The sequence below is a fragment of the Dendrobates tinctorius genome, unplaced genomic scaffold (genome assembly GCF_039654945.1).
Source record: "Dendrobates tinctorius isolate UK_male_01 unplaced genomic scaffold, ASM3965494v1 ptg000161l, whole genome shotgun sequence".
Lineage (NCBI taxonomy): Eukaryota > Metazoa > Chordata > Amphibia > Anura > Dendrobatidae > Dendrobates > Dendrobates tinctorius.
Window position 1 is genome coordinate 2,242,539 of NW_027361828.1, and position 20,938 is coordinate 2,263,476.

General features: G+C 44.0%; 1 protein-coding gene across 4 annotated transcripts in view; it reads right to left on the reverse strand.

Annotated features, from left to right (window-relative positions):
* The window catches only part of INPP4B (inositol polyphosphate-4-phosphatase type II B), a 1,297,521-nt gene that overhangs the window by 316,300 nt on the left and 960,283 nt on the right, over positions 1-20,938 (reverse strand). For all 4 annotated transcript variants that reach the window (XM_073549778.1, XM_073549777.1, XM_073549779.1 and 1 more), the window contains one exon: positions 3,160-3,232. In XM_073549778.1, the coding sequence (XP_073405879.1) occupies positions 3,160-3,232 (73 nt within the window). The remainder of the gene's footprint in view (positions 1-3,159; positions 3,233-20,938) is intronic.

Consider the following 20,938-nt stretch of genomic DNA (forward strand, 5'->3'; position numbering starts at 1 on the left):
CATTTAAAATACCGCTTTTGAGGCGCAAAATGCGAAAGGTGTTTAATTTATACAAACGATTAGTTTTCCAGAATTTGCTAAGTACATCTCCGCTTGTTCGGGATCCTGCAGACAAATCATCTGGATTTGTTTTTAGAATGAGAGTCCTTGAAAAATTAATCCCTCTAATGCTAAGTATATAAAGCTATTTCAAGACCAGTTTACAAATGAGCAGATAATTAGCATATAGTCTCACTTTCCTTTTATAAATTAGTTCAGGGTAAGGTTTGGGATTTTCTGCTTCTTATTATTTTCTCTTCATGGCTCAAACAATATTTGTCATCGGATTGTTTATTATTGTATTATATAAATCATCTCTGTACATTTTAATATTGCAGATCTAATCCACTTAATCTTGAAATATTTGCAGTTGTGTGTAAATATGCATAAGTAAGGATAATTAATCACTGTAACAATGCGCTGCTCTGAAAAGAAATTGAAAATAGAAGAAAATAATATATTATGTGTAAGTGAATTATTTAAGATACCATAAATGAATAAGCTAATATAGATTGTACAGCATTCCCGCTGCTTCCCCACCACACCATCCACTACGTCTGTAAAAAACAAAGAGTACTTCATTCTCTCCGATCCCATAGCCAGCTTCCAATGTTAAAAAAAAAACAATAGAAGAACAGGCATGAAAATAATTTCCTACTGTGAATGGTCAGAACACTGGAGTAGCTTTACATTGTCAGTAAATCCAAGTTTCTATGTCCATGAGGGCCAACCGGGCCTCAGAATTAAAGGGGTGGTCTTTAAGCACGAACCATTTTTGTAATTTGCATTATTTTAAAATTCCCACCATTCCCCATATACAGCTAATACCTAAATCTGTCACTTTTTCCAATACTCCCCATGACGTTTTGTTTCAGGGGAGTCTCAAACAGGACGTCACAGGAGGATGGCAATGTAAAGTTAGGTCCATATATATTTGGACAGAGACAACATTTTTCTAATTTTGGTTCTAGACATTGCCACAATGAATTTTAAACAAAGCAATTCAGATGCAGTTGAAGTTCAGACTTTCAGCTTTCATTTGAGGGTATCCACATTAAAATTGGATGAAGGGTTTAGGAGTTTCAGCTCCTTAACATGTGCCACCCTGTTTTTAAAGGGACCAAAAGTAACTGGACAATTGACTCCAAGACTATTTCATGGACAGGTGTGGGCAATCCCTTCGTTATGTCATTCTCAATTAAGCAGATAATAGGCCTGGAGTTGATTTGTGGTGTGGTGCTTGCATTTGGAAGGTTTTGCTGTGAAGGAAACATGCAGTTAAAGGAACTCTCCATGCAGGTGAAACAAGACATCCTTAAGCTGCAAAAACAGAAAAAACCCATCCGAGAAATTGCTACAACATTAGGAGTGGCAAAATCTACAGTTTGGTACATCCTGAGAAAGAAAGCCCTGGTGAACTCATCAAAGCAAAAAGACCTGGGCACACACGGAAGACAACAGTGGTGGATGATCACAGAATAATCTCCATGGTGAAGAGAAACCCCTTCACAACAGCCAACCAAGTGAACAACACTCTCCAGGAGGTAGGCGTATCAATATCCAAATCTACCATAAAGAGAAGACTGCATGAAAGTAAATACAGAGAATTCACTTCACGGTGTAAGCCACTCATAAGCATCAAGAATAAAAAGGCTAGACTGGACTTTGCTAAAAAACATCTAAAAAAGCCAGCACAGTTCTGGAAGAACATTCTTTGGACAGATGAAACAAAGATCAACCTCTACCAGAATGATGGAAAGAGAAAAGTATGGCAAAGGCGTGGTACAGCTCATGATCCAAAGCAAACCACATCATCTGTAAAACTTGGCGGAGGCAGTGTGATGGCTTGGGCATGCATGGCTGCCAGTGGCACTGGGTCACTAGTGTTTATTGATGATGTGACACAGGACAGAAGCAGCCGAATGAATTCTGAGGTATTCACATACTGTGTGCTCAGATCCAGCCAAATGCAGCCAAACTGATTGGTCGCCGTTTCATACTACAGATGGACAATGACCCAAAACATAAAGCCAAAGCAACCCAGGAGTTTATTAAAGCAAAGAAGTGAAATATTCTTGAATGGCCAAGTCAGTCACCTGATCTCAACCTAATTGAGCATGCATTTCACTTGTTAAAGACTAAACTTCAGACAGAAAGGCCCACAAACAAACAGCAACTGAAAACCACCGCAGTGAAGGCCTGGCAGAGCATCAAAAAGGAGGAAACACAGCGTCTGGTGATGTCCATGAGTTCAAGACTTCAGGCAGTCATTGCCAACAAAGGGTTTTCAACCAAGTACTAAAAATGAACATTTTATTTAGAATTATTTAATCTATCCAATTACTTTTGGTCCCTTTAAAAACAGGGTGGCACATGTTAATGAGCTGAAACTCCTAAACCCTTCATCCAATTTTAATGTGGATACCCTCAAATGAAAGCTGAAAGTCTGAACTTCAACTGCATCTGAAATGTTTTGTTTAAAATTCATTGTGGTAATGGCTAGAACCAAAATTAGAAAAATGTTGTCTCTGTCCAAATATATATGGACCTAACTGTAGTTGCTTCTCTACAGTTTCTATTATCCCTCCTGCAACAGGACGTTATTATTGGGCAGTGACAGAGAAACAATATGGCTGTCATCTTACCGAACATCCTTCAAGCACACACAAATTTGCTACCAAAACTTTAGCTCATGGATATATCCATGGATTGTGTAAAACCAGAATTATAGTAGCTAAAAATGTAAACTATTGCTTTACCATCTGCTGGCCAAACACTTATCTAACATTGACAGCTACATGTTAATTACTCTGTATACACATTTTATCTGCTCTCCATCAGATAACCTGCTTTAATTACCTGTTCACAGTGGAGGGAGGGTGAAGGCAGTGATCAAATGCCCCCAGCCTTTGATCCGGATAACTCATAACCCCACTTATCACAACTAACTATACAAATTCAATGGCTTTCGTTGGTTCAGTTACACTTTTTTGCATTGAGGTATGCATGTGGTGTGTTTGATATTTTTGAATAATGCAACTTTTGTAAGTTTAAGGTTGTCAAAGAACTCACAGTTTTACGGCAATACAAAAGCATAAATGGTAGACAATCATGTCTTACCTGCATTTAATAAAGGCAGATTATCATTTCCACTGATCATTTCAGGTGAAGAGCACTCACACACTAAAGCGCACTGGAAAAATATAGAAACACAGTTAGGTAATATATCGAATGTAATGCAAAATCAAAAACCCAGGCAAAGAAATAAAAAGAAGTTTTAAAAAATTCCCAAAGAATTCAATTATAAACATAGCAAAAAGGCAATGATATTTATCAGCCAAGGTCACAGAAACTAATGCACAAATAGGATGCAGCAGATCCCCTTAATAAAGGAGAATGTAAATTCTGATGAAACAACCACTCACAGGCTATCAATCCATGGAGGGGGTGATTGTCCAGTATTAGAATTACACATAGATGAGGCCAACAGCCTATTTCACTCCCCTATTATTCGATTAGGCAGGCTGCCCAGCACTCTACCAGTTTATCACAGAAGTGCGAGCCCCTAGTTTACAAGGCCACTATTGATGGCTGCACCCGTAAAAAAAAATATAAAATGTGCATAAAAATATCATAGAATTATGAGTTATTGGTCGATATTTTGATCAAGATACGCAAGCTAACAACCCACATCAAGGGTCCCCACTGTTTTGCAAACCTCATATGTGTGTAATTCTAATACTGGGCAATCACCCCTCCAAGAACTGGAAGGTTGTGAGTGGTTGTTTTATCAGTATTTTGCACTTGTGTCATGGTGGTTTCACATTAGGGTTTCAGGCCGCAGCGTCGGCCTGCGCACGGCCGCCGCTAAGCCCCGCCCCCTGCCGTGCCTCCTCCGGTAGCTCCGCCTAGGGGTGCATGACGCTGCATGATACCTGCGTCCCCTATCTTTAGCACTGGGGACGCAGGCCATGCGCAGGTATGCATTTGGCAGTGCATGTGTCCTTTTGACGGTGCACCGAGCGCACCAAATTGCAACAGGGTGCGTTTGGTGCTGGTCGACACACCGTCAAAAGGATGCATGCGCTGCCAAACGCATACCTGCGCACGGCCTGCATCCCCAGTGCTAAAGATAGGGGACGGAGGTCACATGTAGCATCATGCGCCCCTAGGCGGAGCTACCAGAGGAGGCGCGGCAGGGGCGGGGCTTAGCGGCGGCCATGCACAGGCCGACACTGCTGCTGGAAACGCTAATGTGAAACCACCCTTACCTCCAACTTTATTAAGGGATTCTGCTGTATTCTGTTTGTGCATTAGTTTCTGTGACCATGGTTGGTAAATACCCCAGTATATGCTGTAATGCAGTGTTTGTATCAAAGAATGCTTAGCTCCTACCAATCTCATGACGAGTGAAGACTGATGTTTAAATGATATGTGTCAAGTATAGCGTGGCACTACCACAAGATGAACAAGTAGGCTACCCAGACCCAAGCAAATAATAAAGTAACTTGGCACTCAACTGAATGATCCTTTATAAATGAAGTTTTTATTTGTGTGCAGTCCTACAAAAGACATTTTGGCCTACATTGGCCTTCATTAGTCCACTGCTATCACAGTGGAATGAACCAACGTATGTCCACGAGCAAAGTATTTTTAGTGAATACCTGCTTCAAAATTTGGTGCAGGTGTATGGTGAGCTTCTAGCTATCCTTTCAGTGTGCTGTGCTGGTAAATCAATTGTAAACAATATGTTCCATAGGGCAAAAAAGGGGGGGGGGTTTCACTGCATTGTTGAAGCAGTTTGCCTGTGGGAGATGTTTGTATTGTGACCGGTAGCCAAAGGCCCATATGGAGCATGCATAAGTAGGTTGCAAGTGTGCAGGGCTGAACGCGGTATCCGCTTGGCTACCAAACGGCGGCAGATACCGCGTTCAGCCCTGCACACCTGCAACCTACTTATACATGCCCCATATGGGCCTTTGGCTACCGGCCACAATACGGACATCTCCCACAGGCAAACTGCTTCAACAATTCAGTGAAAACCCCCCTTTTTTGCCCTATGGAACATATTGTTTCCAATTGATTTACCAGCACAGCACACTGAAAGGATAGCTGGAAGCTCACCATACACCTGCACCATATTTTGAAGTAGGTATTCACTAAAAATACTTTGCTCGTGGACATACGTTGGTTCATTCCACCATGATAGCAGTCGGACTGACGAAGGCCAATGTAGGCCAAAACGTCTTTTGTAGGACTGCACACAAATAAAAACTTCATTTATAAAGGATCATTCAGTTGAGTGTCAAGTTACTTTATTATATGATGTTTAAATGATATGACCTGACCACACACTTACAATGCAATGGTTAGTTCAGGAGAAATATAGAATTACATGACACACATTCAAATAAGTAGATGATCATGTAATGGATGGCTGAGTTTAGTCAACCAGACCAGAAGCCAATCTTAAAAAAGGTTACCTAGTAGGAGGTCCTTCTCTGTTACACCCATGTGTTGAACATATAATAATAATAATAATCTTTATTTATATAGCGCCAACATATTCCGCAGTGCTTTACAGTTTAACAGTTTCAAAACACAAGTCATAAGTAACAACGTTAACAATACAATAATTAAAGCAAAATAAGACGAAATAAGACGACCCTGCTCATGAGAGCTTACAATCTACAATGAGGTGAGGGAGATACAAAGTACAGGTGTGTATTTACAATTGTGCATTTACAATGAAGGTCCAGCCATCTTGAGGGAGTGAAGGATGGATGGAGATAGTGAATGGGCTACATACGCACACTTACACATAGAATGACTTTGATAAGTGAACGTGATAGGCCGCTCTGAACAAATGTGTTTTGAGGGAGCACCTAAAACTACGCAAATTGTGGTTAGTCCTAATTTTTTGGGGTAGAGCATTCCAGAGGATAGGAGCAGCATGGGAGAAGTCTTGGAGTCGGGAGTGGGAGGTACGAATTAGTGCAGAGGTTAGTCGAAAGTCGTTTGCAGAGCGCAGCGATTGGCTAGGGCGATAGACAGAAATGAGGGAGGAGATGTAGGGGTGCCGCACGCCGCACTGTGGAGAGCTTTGTGGGTGACAACAAGTACTTTGGATTGGATCCTATAATGAATGGGCAGCCAGTGTAATGACTGACGAAGAGCGGACACGTCCAAGTACCGATTAGCCAGATGGACGACCCTGGCTGCTGCATTAGGTATGGACTGGAGAGGGGATAGTCGAGTGACGGGGAGGCCAATTAATAGAGCGTTGCAGTAATCCAGGCGGGAGTGGATCAATGCTACAGTGAGGGTTTTTGTTGTTTCCATGGTGAGAAATGGGCGGATTCTAGTGATGTTCTTTAGGTGTAAGCGGCAAGAGCGGGCAAGAGAGTGTATATGGGATGTGAAGGAGAGATTGGTGTCAAACATAACACCCAGATAGCGCGCCTGCTGCAGGGGTGTTATTGTGGTACCACCCACGGAGAGGGTAATGTCAGATTTAGGGAGGTTAGTAGATGGCGGGAGCAGAAGTAGTTCAGTTTTGGAGAGGTTGAGTTTCAGATAGAGAGTGGACAGGAAATTGGAGACTGCGGACAGTCACTGGCGTTCTGTAGTACAGCGGGGGTAAGGTCGGGGGAAGACGTATATAGTTGTGTGTCATCAGCATAAAGATGGTCCCGAAAGTCAAATCTGCTGATGGTATGTCCAATTGGGGCCGTGTAGAGAGAGAAAAGAAGGGGGCCAAGGATTGAGCCCTGAGGTACCCCGACAGCAAGAGGAAGAGGAGATGACGTGGAGCCAGAGAACAAAACACTGAAGGAGCGGTCAGAGAGATAGGAAGAGAACCAGGAGAGAGCAGTGTCCTTAATGCCTAGTGACTGGAGCCTAGAGAGTAGGATATGGTGGTCAACAGTATCGAAAGCTGCAGATAGGTCAAGAAGAATGAGCAGAGAGTGGTCACAGTTACGTTTTGCTGTCAGAAGGTCATTGGTCACTTTGATGAGTGCAGTTTCAGTCGAATGTAGGGGTGGAAGCCGGACTATGAAGGGTCTAGAAGGGAGTGAGTGGAGAGGTAACGGGTAAGGCAGGAGTAAACTAGGTGCTCCAAAAGTTTAGAGATGAAGGGGAGATTAGAGACTGGTCTGTAGTTGTTTGTGCAAGATGGGTCGAGAGCGGGTTTCTTTAGTAATGGAGTAACAATGGCGTGTTTGAAGGAGGATGGAAAAATGCCCAAGGAGAGGGAGAGATTAAAGATTGTAGTTAGGTGGGTTGTGACGACTGGAGAGAGAGACTGGAGGAGATGTGAGGGAATGGGGTCGGTAGTGCATGTAGTCGGACGAGAAGAAGAGAGGAGTCTTGAGACTTCTTCTGTGATGGGATCAAATGTGGAAAGTGAGCCAGGGGAGATGCAGGAAGGGATGGGAGTCACAGCACTTGGTGGTTGGGAGCAGATTTCCTGATGGATATTATCTATTTTTTCTGTAAAGTGGGAGGCCAGGTCATCAACACAAATGTCTGTGATAGGGGCTTGTGCTTTTGGCCTGAGGAGAGAGTGAAAATGTCAAAAAGTTTCTTGGGGTTGTTGGCTAGTGAGGAGATCAGGGTGGTGAAGTAGGTCTGTTTGGTGAGGTGAAGGGCAGCGTTATAGGTTTTTAACATAAATTTGCAGTGGATGAAGTCTTCTGGTGTGTGGGTTTTTCTCCATAGGCGTTCAGCACTCCTAGAGCATCGCTGGAGAAGTTGAGTTTGCGATGTGAGCCAGGGCTGTTTTACTCTGTGCTTGGAGGTTCTGAGGGTGAGGGGAGCTACTTGGTCAAGGGTGTTTCTTAGAGTGTCATTGTAGTGATGAACAGCCAGATTAGAACAGGAAAAAGAGGAGATTGGGGACAGTGATGAGTGTAGGGAATCTGAAAGTGTCTGAGGGTTAATGGCTTGTAGATTTCTGACTGTGTGGTAGGTAGGAGTGAGGTGGGGTGGGCAAGGATTTGTGAGCGTGAAGGAGAGAATGTTGTGGTCAGAGAGTGGAAGCGGTGAGTTATTTAGGTGGGAGATTGAACAGAGCCGGCCGAAGACCAGATCAAGGGTGTTACCGTCCTTGTGTGTCTCAGAGGTTGAAAGCTGCGAGAGGCCTAGAGAGATAGTTAGTGATAGAAGCTGGGATGCAGATGTGGAAGTAGGGCTGTTAATGGGGATGTTGAAGTCTCCCAGGATAAGGGTTGGAAGTTCTGAGGACATGAAGTGTGGCAGCCAGGCTGAAAAGTGGTCAAGGAAGTGGGTGGGTAAGCCTGGTGGCCGGTATATGACCGCTACTCTGAGGGAGAGGGGACGGAAGAGCCTGATGGTGTGGACCTCAAAAGAAGGGAATAAGAGTGATGGAACTAAGGGGATGACCTGGAAAGTACATTGTGGGGACAGGAGTATGCTGATTCCACCACCATGTCTGTTTGTGGGTCTCGGGGAGTGAGAGAATTGTAAGCCACCATAGGAAATGGCAGCAGGAGAGACAGTGTCAGAATCCTGAATCCAGGTTTCAGTGAGGGCCAACAGATTAAGAGAGTTGTTCAGAAAGTAGTTGTGTAGGAAAGGAAGCTTGTTACAAGCAGACCGTGGATTCCAGAGGGCACAATTAAAAGATGGAGATGAGGGTGTGCAAGTAATATTAATAAGATTATTATGGTTTCCATATGAGGTAAGATAGGGGTTGAGGTTGGGGGATGGCAGACCTGGGTTGGGGGAGACATCCCCTGAAATCAGTAGGAGTAGGAAGATAAAGAGCAAATAGTTGTTGGAATTGTAAGTAGTTTTTTTCTGCGATGTGTTTGGACAAGATGGACTGAGGTTTCTCAGGAAGGTGAGGAGTGCATGAGAGCTGTACATGGGAAAGGGAAGTATAGAGGGGCTGATGTGTTTGAGTCGTGATGGAGGGGGGATAGGGTGGTGAATGTGGATGGCAAGGGAACACAGGAGGATAAAAATAAAGCACATGGTTAAAGGGGAGAGCAAAGTGTGGGTTACCGGACTCCTGCCCTGACTAACTGCCATGTATAAATGCAGTTTTCCTAATGCTTAGCTTCTGTGATGCTTTGCTGATGGGATGCTTGCGTGCTGCACCCCACACTGTGTGCTTCCCCTTAGGAACTACTACATATATAGGCCACACTACAGGGTCAGGAGAGAGGGATTGTGGGAGCTGGTTGGGTATAATTTGGCAGCTGGGGCCAGCACACCAGGGGATGGTTAGATGATCAAAGGCACTAGACCAGGTTGTGTTAATATGCTATAGAACTTTCCACCTGATAAGATCTAGAGAGGCCCCAGTCACGGATCTACAGTAAAGCAGAAGTATTACATACAGTACAACAAATGAATTATACCAAAGCTTTAGCAAGCACATTAAAATATGCAGCAAAATGGTAAAGCAGCAGAAGTATGGAGTTGTACCATTTGGATATATTGCAGCAGAAAATAGAGGCAGCAGAGGTGGGAAGTTGTAGCATTCAGGCTGCTTGCTAGCAGTGAATGGAGTAAATACATGCAGGGTGGCTCAGTTGATTACCATTTGGATATGAACATATGAACAGGGTTGTCATTTTGATAATGCCCTTTTCATATGTTGTAAAAAAAATGAAGCGTTTGTGTCCTGTCTAAAAATATACCATGGTAAAGGGAAACGGTCAACTGATTCAAGCTGCCTGAACAACGGACAACTTGTTTCAGACATCTGCTGAGTTTTGGCAAATGTGTAAATTTTACTCTGAAACGCTGCAGGATTTTAGCGATAACATACTTTAAAAAGCCAGGCAGAGATGATGACTCTTGGCAGTCTAGTCTGAGGTAGGTCACCAGCATCTTCTCCCTACCCCGCTCACCATGCCTGACAGATGTCTCCACATGTGATGGCACAGAAAGTGACCGGTCAGTCTAGGGTAGCGAGGCGTGGAGAAGCCATCATGAACATTCCTCTGACAATCCAAGACGTAATGTCCCTAGCCGGTTTTTAAAAGTTTTTTTATATTATGCTGAAGCTTTTTAGAGTAAAACACACACCAGTACAATAACGCAGGAGGCATCTGCTACATACCGCCTATGGTCTGGGCAGATGAAAGGTTCTCTGTAAAATAAATATTCTGTTCTGCCTTGTGGAAGCCAAATCAGTGCTGAGGGACAACATTTTAACACTACCTGTAACAAAAGGCCTTAACATCAGATGTAATGATTTCGCAACCCTTTTTTAATAACTTCAGTCATCCATTTGTTTATGTGAAGCACAGAAAAACTTTCATTGAAAACAGAAGTAAGCCTGTAGCTGTGGCCTCAAAGAACCAGACTTGGGATCTGATTTATTATGTGTGAAACATTGTGATACTTAAGGACAGGGTCAATTTTATAGAGGTTTTCCAGGCTTCAAAGTGCTTGAAAGTTTGTAAACTCTTCAGATTTTTCCATATTTTTGCATAAATTTAAACGAAAACTAGACCAGATTTCCACACATGGCTCAGGCTCAAACATAGATAAAGAGTACCAAATATAAGAAACTATTAATATAAAATATTAGCTTGTCATTTTTTAAATGAGGAAAACAGTCTACATGTTTGTTTGCGGCAAAAGTATGTGAACGTTTGCTTTCACGATCTAGTTTTACCACTTGTGAAGCAATAACTGGATCTAATCATTGCTGGTAATTGTTGATTAATTCTGCATATCGGCTTGGTCGAATTGTAGCCCATTCCTCTCCAATAAGCAGCTTCATCTCTGTTATGTTAGTTTCTCCCACAAATTGTTCACTTCAAATCCTTCCACAACATTTCTTCAGGATTACGGTCAGAACTTTGACTTGGCCATTCCAAAACTTTAACTTTATTTTTCTTAAGCTATGCTTTGTAGAATGACTTGTGTGCTTTGAGTCCTTGTTTTGCTGCATCAACCACGTTCTTCTGAGATTCAAATCATTGACAGATGTCCTTACATTTTCCTTTAGAATTTGCTGGTGTAAGAATTCATTGTTTCATTTATAATGTCAAACTGTTCAGGCACAGATGCATCCAAATAGGCGCAGTATAAAACTCCTACCACCATGTATCACAGATGGTAGAAGGATTTTATACTGTAATGCAAGGTTCTTCCTTCCACCAAACATACCATTTGAACAACACCATAGGCTTTAACATATCATGTATTGAAAAACTGGAAACAAATTCCACAGTTGTTTTTTTTTTTTTTTTACATGTTCACTAAATACTAAAACTGACCTACCTTTATGATTCTCCAGGTCATTACAAGTGCATAGACACCATGTCTAGGATCTTTTTTATTTAAGTGGTAAAAAAAAAATCCAAAATTTGTTAATAAAAAAAAATATGTCATTTTCCGAGACCTGTAGTCTTTTTTTTTTATGATCTGGGGCTGGGTGAGAGCTTATTTTTTGTGTGCCGAGCTGATGTTTTTATTGATACCACTTTGATGTAGATACGATCTTTTGATCGCCCATTATTACATTTTATTGCAGTGTAGCGGCAACCAAAAAAAACGTAATTCTGCCGTTTTGAATTTTTTTCTTGTTACGCCATTTACAGATCGGATTAATTCTTTTTTTATTTTGATAGATCTGTGTGTAGCAGAAATGCTCACTTGCTATGAGCTCTGACCACGGGGTGACGCTCATAGCAATTTGGCAATAACAACCATAGAGGTCTACTGCAGACCTCTGGTTGTTATGCCGACCCATTGGTGACCCGCGATCATGTAATGAGGACACCGATGGGCGAGATTAGCATTGCGCTTCTGGTAAGCACAAGTTAAATGCCGCTGTCAGAGATTGACAGCGGCATTTAACTAGTTAACAGCTGCAGGTGCGTTGCGATTGCACCCGCAGCTGTTGCGGGCACATGTCAGCTGTATTGATCAGCTGTCATGTGCCCGGAAAGGTGCAGGCTCAGCGCCAGAGCCCATACCAAACAGGGGGAATCCGGCATCATACTATTACACTCAATGTCGAAAAAGGGTTAATCGCCTTCTGCCTTTTCCAGGTGATCTTCAACTGAAGATGAATGGCAATGTTCCTTTTGGAGAACAGTGGGTTTCTTCTTGGAATACTGCCATGCATACTATTGTTGTTCAGTGTCCTCTTTTTGGTGCATTCATGAATATAAACTAGCTAATGTGAGAGAGGCCTTTAGTTGCTTGAAAGTTTTCTTTGGTTTCTTTGAGACTTCATGGACTATTGTATACCTTGCTTTAGGAGAAATTTTTGTTGGTCGACCACACCTGGGGATAGTAATAATGGTATTTAATTTATTCCACTTGTACATATGGTAATCTGTATCTGACTGTAGATTGGTCAAATGTAAACTCTTTAGATATGGTTTGTAACATTTTCCAGCCTGATTATCAAAAACTCATCAACTGAAGTTCTCAGAAATCTCATTTGTTCATGCAACGATACAGTTCAATAATTATGTTGTGTAGATCAAACTTTGATAAAGCCTTGCTTATCCAATCCCGCAAAACATGAACACACTGACCAAAAAGTCTAAAAATAACATTTTGAGAAGGGTAAAAGATTTTTGTTCTTCAGTGCAATGGAGTATTCATAGGAATGATGGAAACGCCTTGAATTTTTATAAAATCTTGGTATGCTTTTCATTTCCAAAGTGTTAGTTTGACACAAGCATGACAATTGCTATATCTCATGTTAATACGGTACTCATAAATACCAAAAAGTAAGATCACTAGTTGTGGAAATGGTGTAGTTATGGTTTTACAAACTAAAGAGAGAATAACAAAAATATTTTTCCAAACCTAGAGTATTAGACACGACCTCTGTGGAGAAGCGATCCTACCTTCTCACAACTCATCCAACAGATATGTGAAAGATTTGACCAAATAGTGGTTAATTTAGCTGAAGTGAAATTCAGTCTTTTTTTTTTTATAAATGTACAGTACTACCATCACCCATATGATTAGACATTTTGCATGTAGTTAGTAAAGCAAGTTTCTGTAGATTGGGAATGATATCATGTCTTTTGGATAAAACAATATTTGTTTAATCTTGATAAAAAGGTCTTATTTGAATACAATGGAACAGTTGTGACTGAGACGTGTTAAACAGCTAACAAAGTTTTGGTAAGGCTTTGATTACGGTATGGCTCCTTTCCACATATGTCATATGACTAATAATCTTCCTCCTCCCTTCTGAGGCTTGGCTACCTTTATTAAGCCCCTCTTGGTCGGAGTATGTAAATGGATGTAAAATGGGAAGGAGAAAATGCTAATAACTTGCCAATGATGTTAAAGTTGCAATTAAAGGGAATATGTCAGCAGATTTTTTTGCTGTTTAATTTGAGAACAGCATAATGCAGGAAAAGAGAACTGGATTCCAGTGATGTGTCACTGTAGGGAAGGTGACCTGATGGACGGACTAGTCAGAGAGAAGAAGGAAAGGTTTGCACAGTGTAGGTAGGTGTCAGTTATTACAGTGGGGAAACAGCTAGGAAAGTGTAGTGGACGTGCAGTACCTTGGGTTGACCATTAGATGGCAGGGAGGAGTGTGAGCAAAGGACTTGACATCAGCTTAGGGCTTTAGAAACCGTTGGTCATGGGGGGCGTGGTGACAGTGACAGTTTCAAGGAACCGGGTTAGCTATAAATACTGAGGGAGGGTTCCAGAAGGTTCCAGTCCCCGGGGGAGCCGCAGTGATAGGAGGACTGCGATGGTCTGTGCGCTGTGAGGTGAATCCAGACCAGGGGGACTGAGGAGAGAGAACAACAGGAGGGTGGTCCTGACAGATAGACCGCAACAGAGAAGGGATAAAGGGAATAGGCACACCGTGTAAAGAACGACGTTTGACCAGTGAACGGACTGTTGGTGATTAGGCTTAGGGCAGCCACAGTGTCGGAAGCTGTCACTACGTCAGGAAAGGCCAAAAAGGACAGGACGTATATATACGTCCCAGGCGAGAAACACGGTGTGTGAAGTGGCTCTGGATACAGAGGGCCATGAGTAAGGTACTGTGCTGTGTTGTGAAGCGGCTCTGGATGCGGAGGGCCAAGAGAGAGAGATATTGCGGTGTGCTGCGAGGGCGGTCAGGCGGACGGCGCGCGAAAATAAACTTGGACCTGTTGCACCCAGTACCTGCCTCCATTTCGTCTCTGTTTCATCTCTGCGCGGTAAGAAGAGGGACCACCCCCCCAGCTCACCCCACCGACCCTACATTTGGCATAGTCGGCAGGATCGCAGCCGCTAATACATCATCTTCTGCGGCAGGCCTGCCTCAAAGAATGGAAAAGGACTTGGACTACTCTGTTTGGATTACAATTACCTGTGGATTACAAATTACCTACCTGTGAAATACAAATGGGGAGCGCTGTGGCGGATCTGTGTGGCCAGCAGAGGATCTGGGGCGGTACCAGGTACTGTGCAGTATGGCGGTGTTGCTTCAGCACGGAGGAGAGGTCCGGGTGTTTGCAGTTGTTCAGAATGGACTGGGACCCCCTCCAACGTACCCCAAAAGGAAGCAGTATGTGCCTGGAGATCGACGCTTCCATATATTGGACCCAGACAGGAGGGTGGAGAGGCCTGCCGACACCTCACCTCACAGAGGGAGTGGCACAGAAGAAAAACTTGGCTGCGGCTGTCTGATGCCATTCGAGTGCTGCCCAACAGACGGTATGAGACTCTGCAGGTGTCGGGGCATCGGCCACCTAGAGTGGCAGTGGAGCGAGGGACGGAGGCTGCGGGTGAAGCCGCGTATTGATGTCATGGAGGCTGCAGCGCCGGGGAAGGTGAGAGTACCCCCGGCACCACCAGTGCCTCCGCCAGCGGCCCTCATCATTCCGCCGCAGCACGCTGCCCCCTGCGCACTGGAAGGCCTTGGTACATCGGGCCCGGTGGTGTATGCAGAGTTGAGCAAGGCCCCTGCTCAAGTCCCTGAGGTACCCCGCCTGGTGCCGCCAGTGTGGAAGTCATCCAAAGAAGACGCTGCTGCTTTCCCCCTGCTGATAGCAGCTGTGTCGTTGGAACCGGCCGTTACTCCGGCTCCACTGGAAGTAGTGGATGCGGCCTGTCCTGAGGCCGCGGTTATGCCGCTGCTGGAGTCGACTGTGGCTGACTTAGTGGGCCCTGTGATTCCAGCCCTCAAGGACCCAGCTGTCCTCACCCGCCACCTGGCCCCAGCGGCTGCTGGGCCGCAGATTTCATCAGCCGTCTCTGCCCCACGCGCTTTTACAGCGAAGTCCCGCCCACCGGACTCTGGGACTGGCTCGGCACCCTCCGTTTGGGTCGCGGAGGTGATCAAGCAAAAGAAAGTTCGGGAGCAGGAGGTATGGAGCCTGCTTCACTCAAAGGGGGGAGGCTGGCATGGCGGTGGAAAGATCCCGGGGACGGCTGGTATACACCAACATTGCTAGAGGATACGGTTTTATCCGGGATGAGACTGGACAAAAGGTCTATATTAATGTGGCATCTATTCGTCACGGCCGGGCTCTACATGAAAGGGACTGGGTGTCGTACTACAAGGAGTACTGCCCCCGTGGCTACAACGCGGTAGCTGTGGTTGCTGAGCCAGAGGACCGTGAACCCCCGTAGTAAGAACTCCTAGGACACTCCCTATACCCCGGGCGCTCCACGGCTGTGGGGCCCCTCGCTGCCAGCCGTCTGGGAGTGGTTTGAACTCTCGAAATTTCGTTGCACCATTGTGACAGTTGTATAAGAAGTTAAAGTTGTTGGTTGCATAAAATCTGACAGAGTGGGGTGTCAAGAAGCGAGGGAGTGCATATGTCCAAGGAAGGGGGAGGAGAAAGAAGACTTGCAATGTTTTGTTTTTTTTTCTGTTATATGTTGGTTTTAAAAGCAAGAGAAAATGAAAAAAAAAATTATAAAAATGGGTACTTGTGCTATTTTAAAGTTGTTTGATGTATAATATGCCAAGGTAATATGCAACAGGTCCGGGTAAGGGAAGGTCTGCAGGACCAAAGGAAAGTGTGAGATCCGGTAGGGATCTAAGAGTTGAGGAGGTCTGGGAGACCGGGACGCCGACCATGACATGTTATTGAAAGAAAGGAAAATGAGTTGGAAGACGTGAGGAAGACAGCCGTCCTAGGTCAGGTCCCCAACACCACGGACACCCCTGAAGGAGGAAGGCGGGCGCTGGTAATGATCTGGAAGGTAAGAGACCTTGATCATGGCGTACCGAATAGTGGAAGGTGACAGTAGGGGAGAGTAGGGGAAGGTACACGCCATAGAGAGAGTATGGGTGTACCTAGCCCAATTTGAAAGACGTTGTCATGTGGCGTGCGCGCTGGTGAGTAGCAGTAGGCTGCTCAGAGCATAGTTCTCCCAGTATGGTTAGGCCCCCCGCAGATAGTGGGCTTGGCTCAACAGCTGGTCCGACAACAGAATGTAGGTGTAGCTTCAGAACGACAAAGGCAGGGATGACGATTGTCGAGGACGACAATGGACAAAGGAAGGGGGAGTGTAGGGAAGGTGACCTGACGGACGGACTAGTCAGAGAGAAGAAGGAAAGGTTTGCACAGTGTAGGTAGGTGTCAGTTATTACAGTGGGGAAACAGCTAGGAAAGTGCAGTGGACGTGCAGTACCTTGGGTTGACCATTAGATGGCAGGGAGGAGTGTGAGCAAAGGACTTGACATCAGCTTAGGGCTTTAGAAACTGTTGGTCATGGGGGCGTGGTGACAGTGACAGTTTCAAAGAACCGGGTTAGCTATAAATACTGAGGGAGGGTTCCAGAAGGTTCCAGTCCCCAGGGGGAGCCGCAGTGACAGGAGGACTGCGACGGTCTGTGCGCTGTGAGGTGAATCCAGACCAGGGGGACTGAGGAGAGAGAACAACAGGGGGGTGGTCCTGACAGACCGCAACAGAGAAGGGATAACGGGAATAGGCACACCGTGTAAAGAACGACGTTTGACCAGTGAACGGACTGTTGGTGATTAGGCTTAGGGCAGCCACAGTGTCGGAAGCTGTCACTACGTCAGGAAAGGCCAAAAAGGACAGGACGTATATATACGTCCCAGGCGAGAAACACGGTGTGTGAAGTGACTCTGGATACAGAGGGCCATGAGTGAGGTACTGTGCTGTGTTGTGAAGCGGCTCTGGATGCGGAGGGCCGAGAGAGAGAGATATTGCGGTGTGCTGCGAGGGCCGTCAGGCGGACGGCGCGCGAAAATAAACTTGGACCTGTTGCACCCAGTACCTGCCTCCATTTCGTCTCTGTTTCATCTCTGCGCGGTAAGAAGAGGGACCACCCCCCCAGCTCGCCCCACCAACCCTACATCACTACGCTGTGTGCTGTAGTTTTTATATAATCAGCCGGAGATTATCAATATCTGACTAGGCTCAGTGCAGGCCAGTCAGGCTAATATTTGTATGGGTGAGGTACAGTGTACAGTACATTGTACACATGAAGATGCCAATCAGGGGTGCGAGCGGGGTTATACAGAGCTCAGCATTCTGACTACTGCTATATCTACAACAGAGAAAACAGTGATTATATCCAAACTACACCAGCAGTCCAGTAAGGGATACATCCTGGAATCTGGGTCTCCAACCCTACATCATGCCACTCTCTGTGTACGTTGCAAGAACACGTTGCTAATATAATATATCAAAATAAATACCATGACAAAAACGGCAGTCATTGACAATCATCATTGAAACGGGATTGGAACACCCTGTGCAAGATAAGAGAAAAGGTAGAATGGATAAAATATGAGTCAACATTTAAAAAAAAAAAGAAAAATTAATGGGCTAAACAGGTATCTGTAAGAGAACATTCGGTAGGACTCAGAGATACCTCTAAGTTGTGACTGGAAAGAGATGATCCTCGAGAAACTTTCATCTCAAAGGACAAATGGAACCAATAGCCATAAGTTCCAGGTGCTGGTTCATGTTGGAGCAGGGCTGGTAGTCTTCTTAAATTATAAATTTCCAGGTGAGAGAATAGTAGCCTGGCTTAAAATGCAGAGAAGAGCCCACTTTATATGAAAAAATTAAAATCTGAAGAGGATATCTCTTGTGTAATTGTCTGACAGATTGTTCAGTTTTGGTTTTTGGTGTGCTCTGTCACAAACGAGGTCTCTAACAAGTCAATCTGGTTGTGCAGACTTTGTGAGATCTGAAGTATAGATCACCTTTTGTGAAGGCAATATGTCTAATGGGATTTCTCTACATTTCAATCTTTTTCATCTGTTCCTATCTTTGATTTCAGCCATCTAGCTTCAGTGATATGTTCTATTCTTGTAGAAAAATGTATGTTTTAAAGGCTTGCGTGACCCTCTCCAATGTATATTTGCCATGGTGAGTAATCCAATTTTGCAACTTGTCTGTAAAAATCCTTGTAAAGAGTGTCTCTAAGGGCCAGTATTAATTCTTTTAGGAAGGTCTCTGATACAGCCTGATGGCTCAAAGGCATATTGAAAAGCTTGTCTCAGAATGTAGAGAGATTTGTTTCCCTGTGGTGGGAAAGTTGGCTTGTTCAAGTCTGGTCTGCTTCACTGGGCCATGTGAAGGAGAATATTCAGGGATAGTCTATTTTTGTTCGGCAGCATCACTATCTGCAATATCCTCAGGCTGATTGCTTGCCAAAATTCCCTTTTGGAGTTTGACCCATTTCACTTATTGTGTGATTTTTATTTATTGTTCAACAAGGCATTTTGATAGTGGAAACTTGGTGGGTAGTGGTAAGGCCCATGGGTCATGGAAAGAATGCTCTGAGGTAGTAAAGATATCCCCCTCTTTGGTCTTAAGCCCCTGTTACACATTGCGATATCGCTAGCAATATCGCTGTAACATCACCGATTTTGTGACGTAGCAGTGATATTGCTAGCGATATCGCTACATGTGATACTTACCTCTGACCGGCTCCCCCGCTGCTCATCGCTGATCGCGTGAGAAGGTCCTGGATCATTTCTCGTCGGGTGCTTCCTGCTGGGCTTCCTGTGGTGCCAACGAGCGACACGTGGACGCGGGCGGGAGGATCGCCGCGTCTGACAGGTAAGTAGCGACTCCCGACCCCTTTTATGTCACTGGTGAGATCTGCCTGTGTGGCAGCTCACTAGCGACCACTTAGCGATGCACCAGCGATCCATATCGTTGTTGGGATCGCTGGTGCATCGCTAAGTGTAACGGTACCCTTAGTTTTGGACATATCTGGTTTTGCGAGTGTTCTAAATACTGAAACATTCTGGGCTACCTCTCTGTAGCTGCTGTAAAAGTTACTTAAGAGGTAAGTTTGCAGGAGGTTAGTGTGAGACACATCCAACTTGGTCCTCAATAAGGTCACTCCTCCCTAGGTCTAATATTTTTGACTTATTTGTTTTTTTTCATTCTCTTTATCTACTTTGTACTTTTAGGACGTGTGTGATCTGATGCTTAGTTGATAGGGCAGTTATATGAGGCATAGGTATATGTTCCATATATTACTAAAATAATAAAAAAAATATATTTACTCAGGTTTTATTTTAATACTATTGAATTTTGTGGAGCAATAGAGTTAGTTCAGGGTGACAAAACTAAGATACAGCATTAGGGTAGGTGCATACGATCAGTAAACGCTAAGGGTTGGACGCTGCGTACTTGTGCAGTGTCCAGGTGTTACAGCATAGTGGATGGGCTCTCAAGAAATCCCACATCCACTATGTGTGCTCCAGACCACAGCATGTCAATATATCCTGTGGAAAATAAATTTCACCCATATAATAGATTGGACGTGGTTAATCCTTCGGTTCAGTGAACGCATGCGGATTCACCTGCATTCAATAGACAGCGCTTTGGATGCAGCGAACATGCACTGTGTCCAAAACGCTGCCAGTTTCTGATTGTGTGCACATACCCTTAGAGGACATCTTGAAGAAGATGTAGATGTAGATGCTTTATATTCTACTGCATTACCCATGTTATTATTATTTATTTTATTAAAATGTATAAGATATTATATATTGTAATAATATTAATATACCTGATCAGCATTTATACCCTTTTTGCTTTTTATTTTAACACCTTAAATGGTAACCCTCAACTTATTTCTTTAGCAGCTCATAACTCTGCAATCTCCTTACTTCCTGGTTTCTGGGGGGCAGGCACTACAGTACTGTTTGTTTGAAACTTCTGGTGAGACGCAGAGTTGTAGCATTAGGTTAACTGTAAAGCTCAGTACAAGTTCTGCTATAAGTAAAGATGGACGAACCCGAACAGTAAAGTTCGCCGTCCCCAACACTGGGTGTCATGTTCATGAAAGTGTGGCAAACACTGCTTTTGATTGGCGGTAAAATCATTACCGCCGGTCAGGGAGCCGTGGTTTCCACGCTGTCAAAAGACAGTGTGAGCTCACAGCTGTGATCGGAGGTAAAAAATTTACCTCTGGTCACTATTGTCAGCTGATTTGGCTACTTCTCCCATCAGCCTACACCTGCTTCCGCTAATAACACAGAGAGCAGGTGGTGGCTGATGAGAGTGTTTGCAGATGGAACAGATTTTTCTTATGCCAAAAAACAGTGTTAGAAGGAAAAATGCTTCTTAAAAAATGCGGCATGTTTTTGTGTTTTTTCCTCATTCACTTGAATTGGTGAAAAACGCTTCCAAAAACGTTTAAAGAATGGACATGCTGCAGATTTAAAAAAAATGCTTTGAATATTCAGATCTGGAAAAAAATACGCAGCATGTGCAGGAAATTTCAGAATTATCATTCACTTTGTTTGTATTGTAAAATGCTGCGGTTTTTCCACTGCAAAAATGCAATAAAAACAGGGTAAGAACACAACGTGTGAACAAGCCCTTACTTATTTTTTACATTTTGCTATTTATGATTGGAGAAAAGGGGGGTGATTTAAACTTATGTTTTTTTGAATGTTTTTGCATTTTTAATTAGCTTTCTT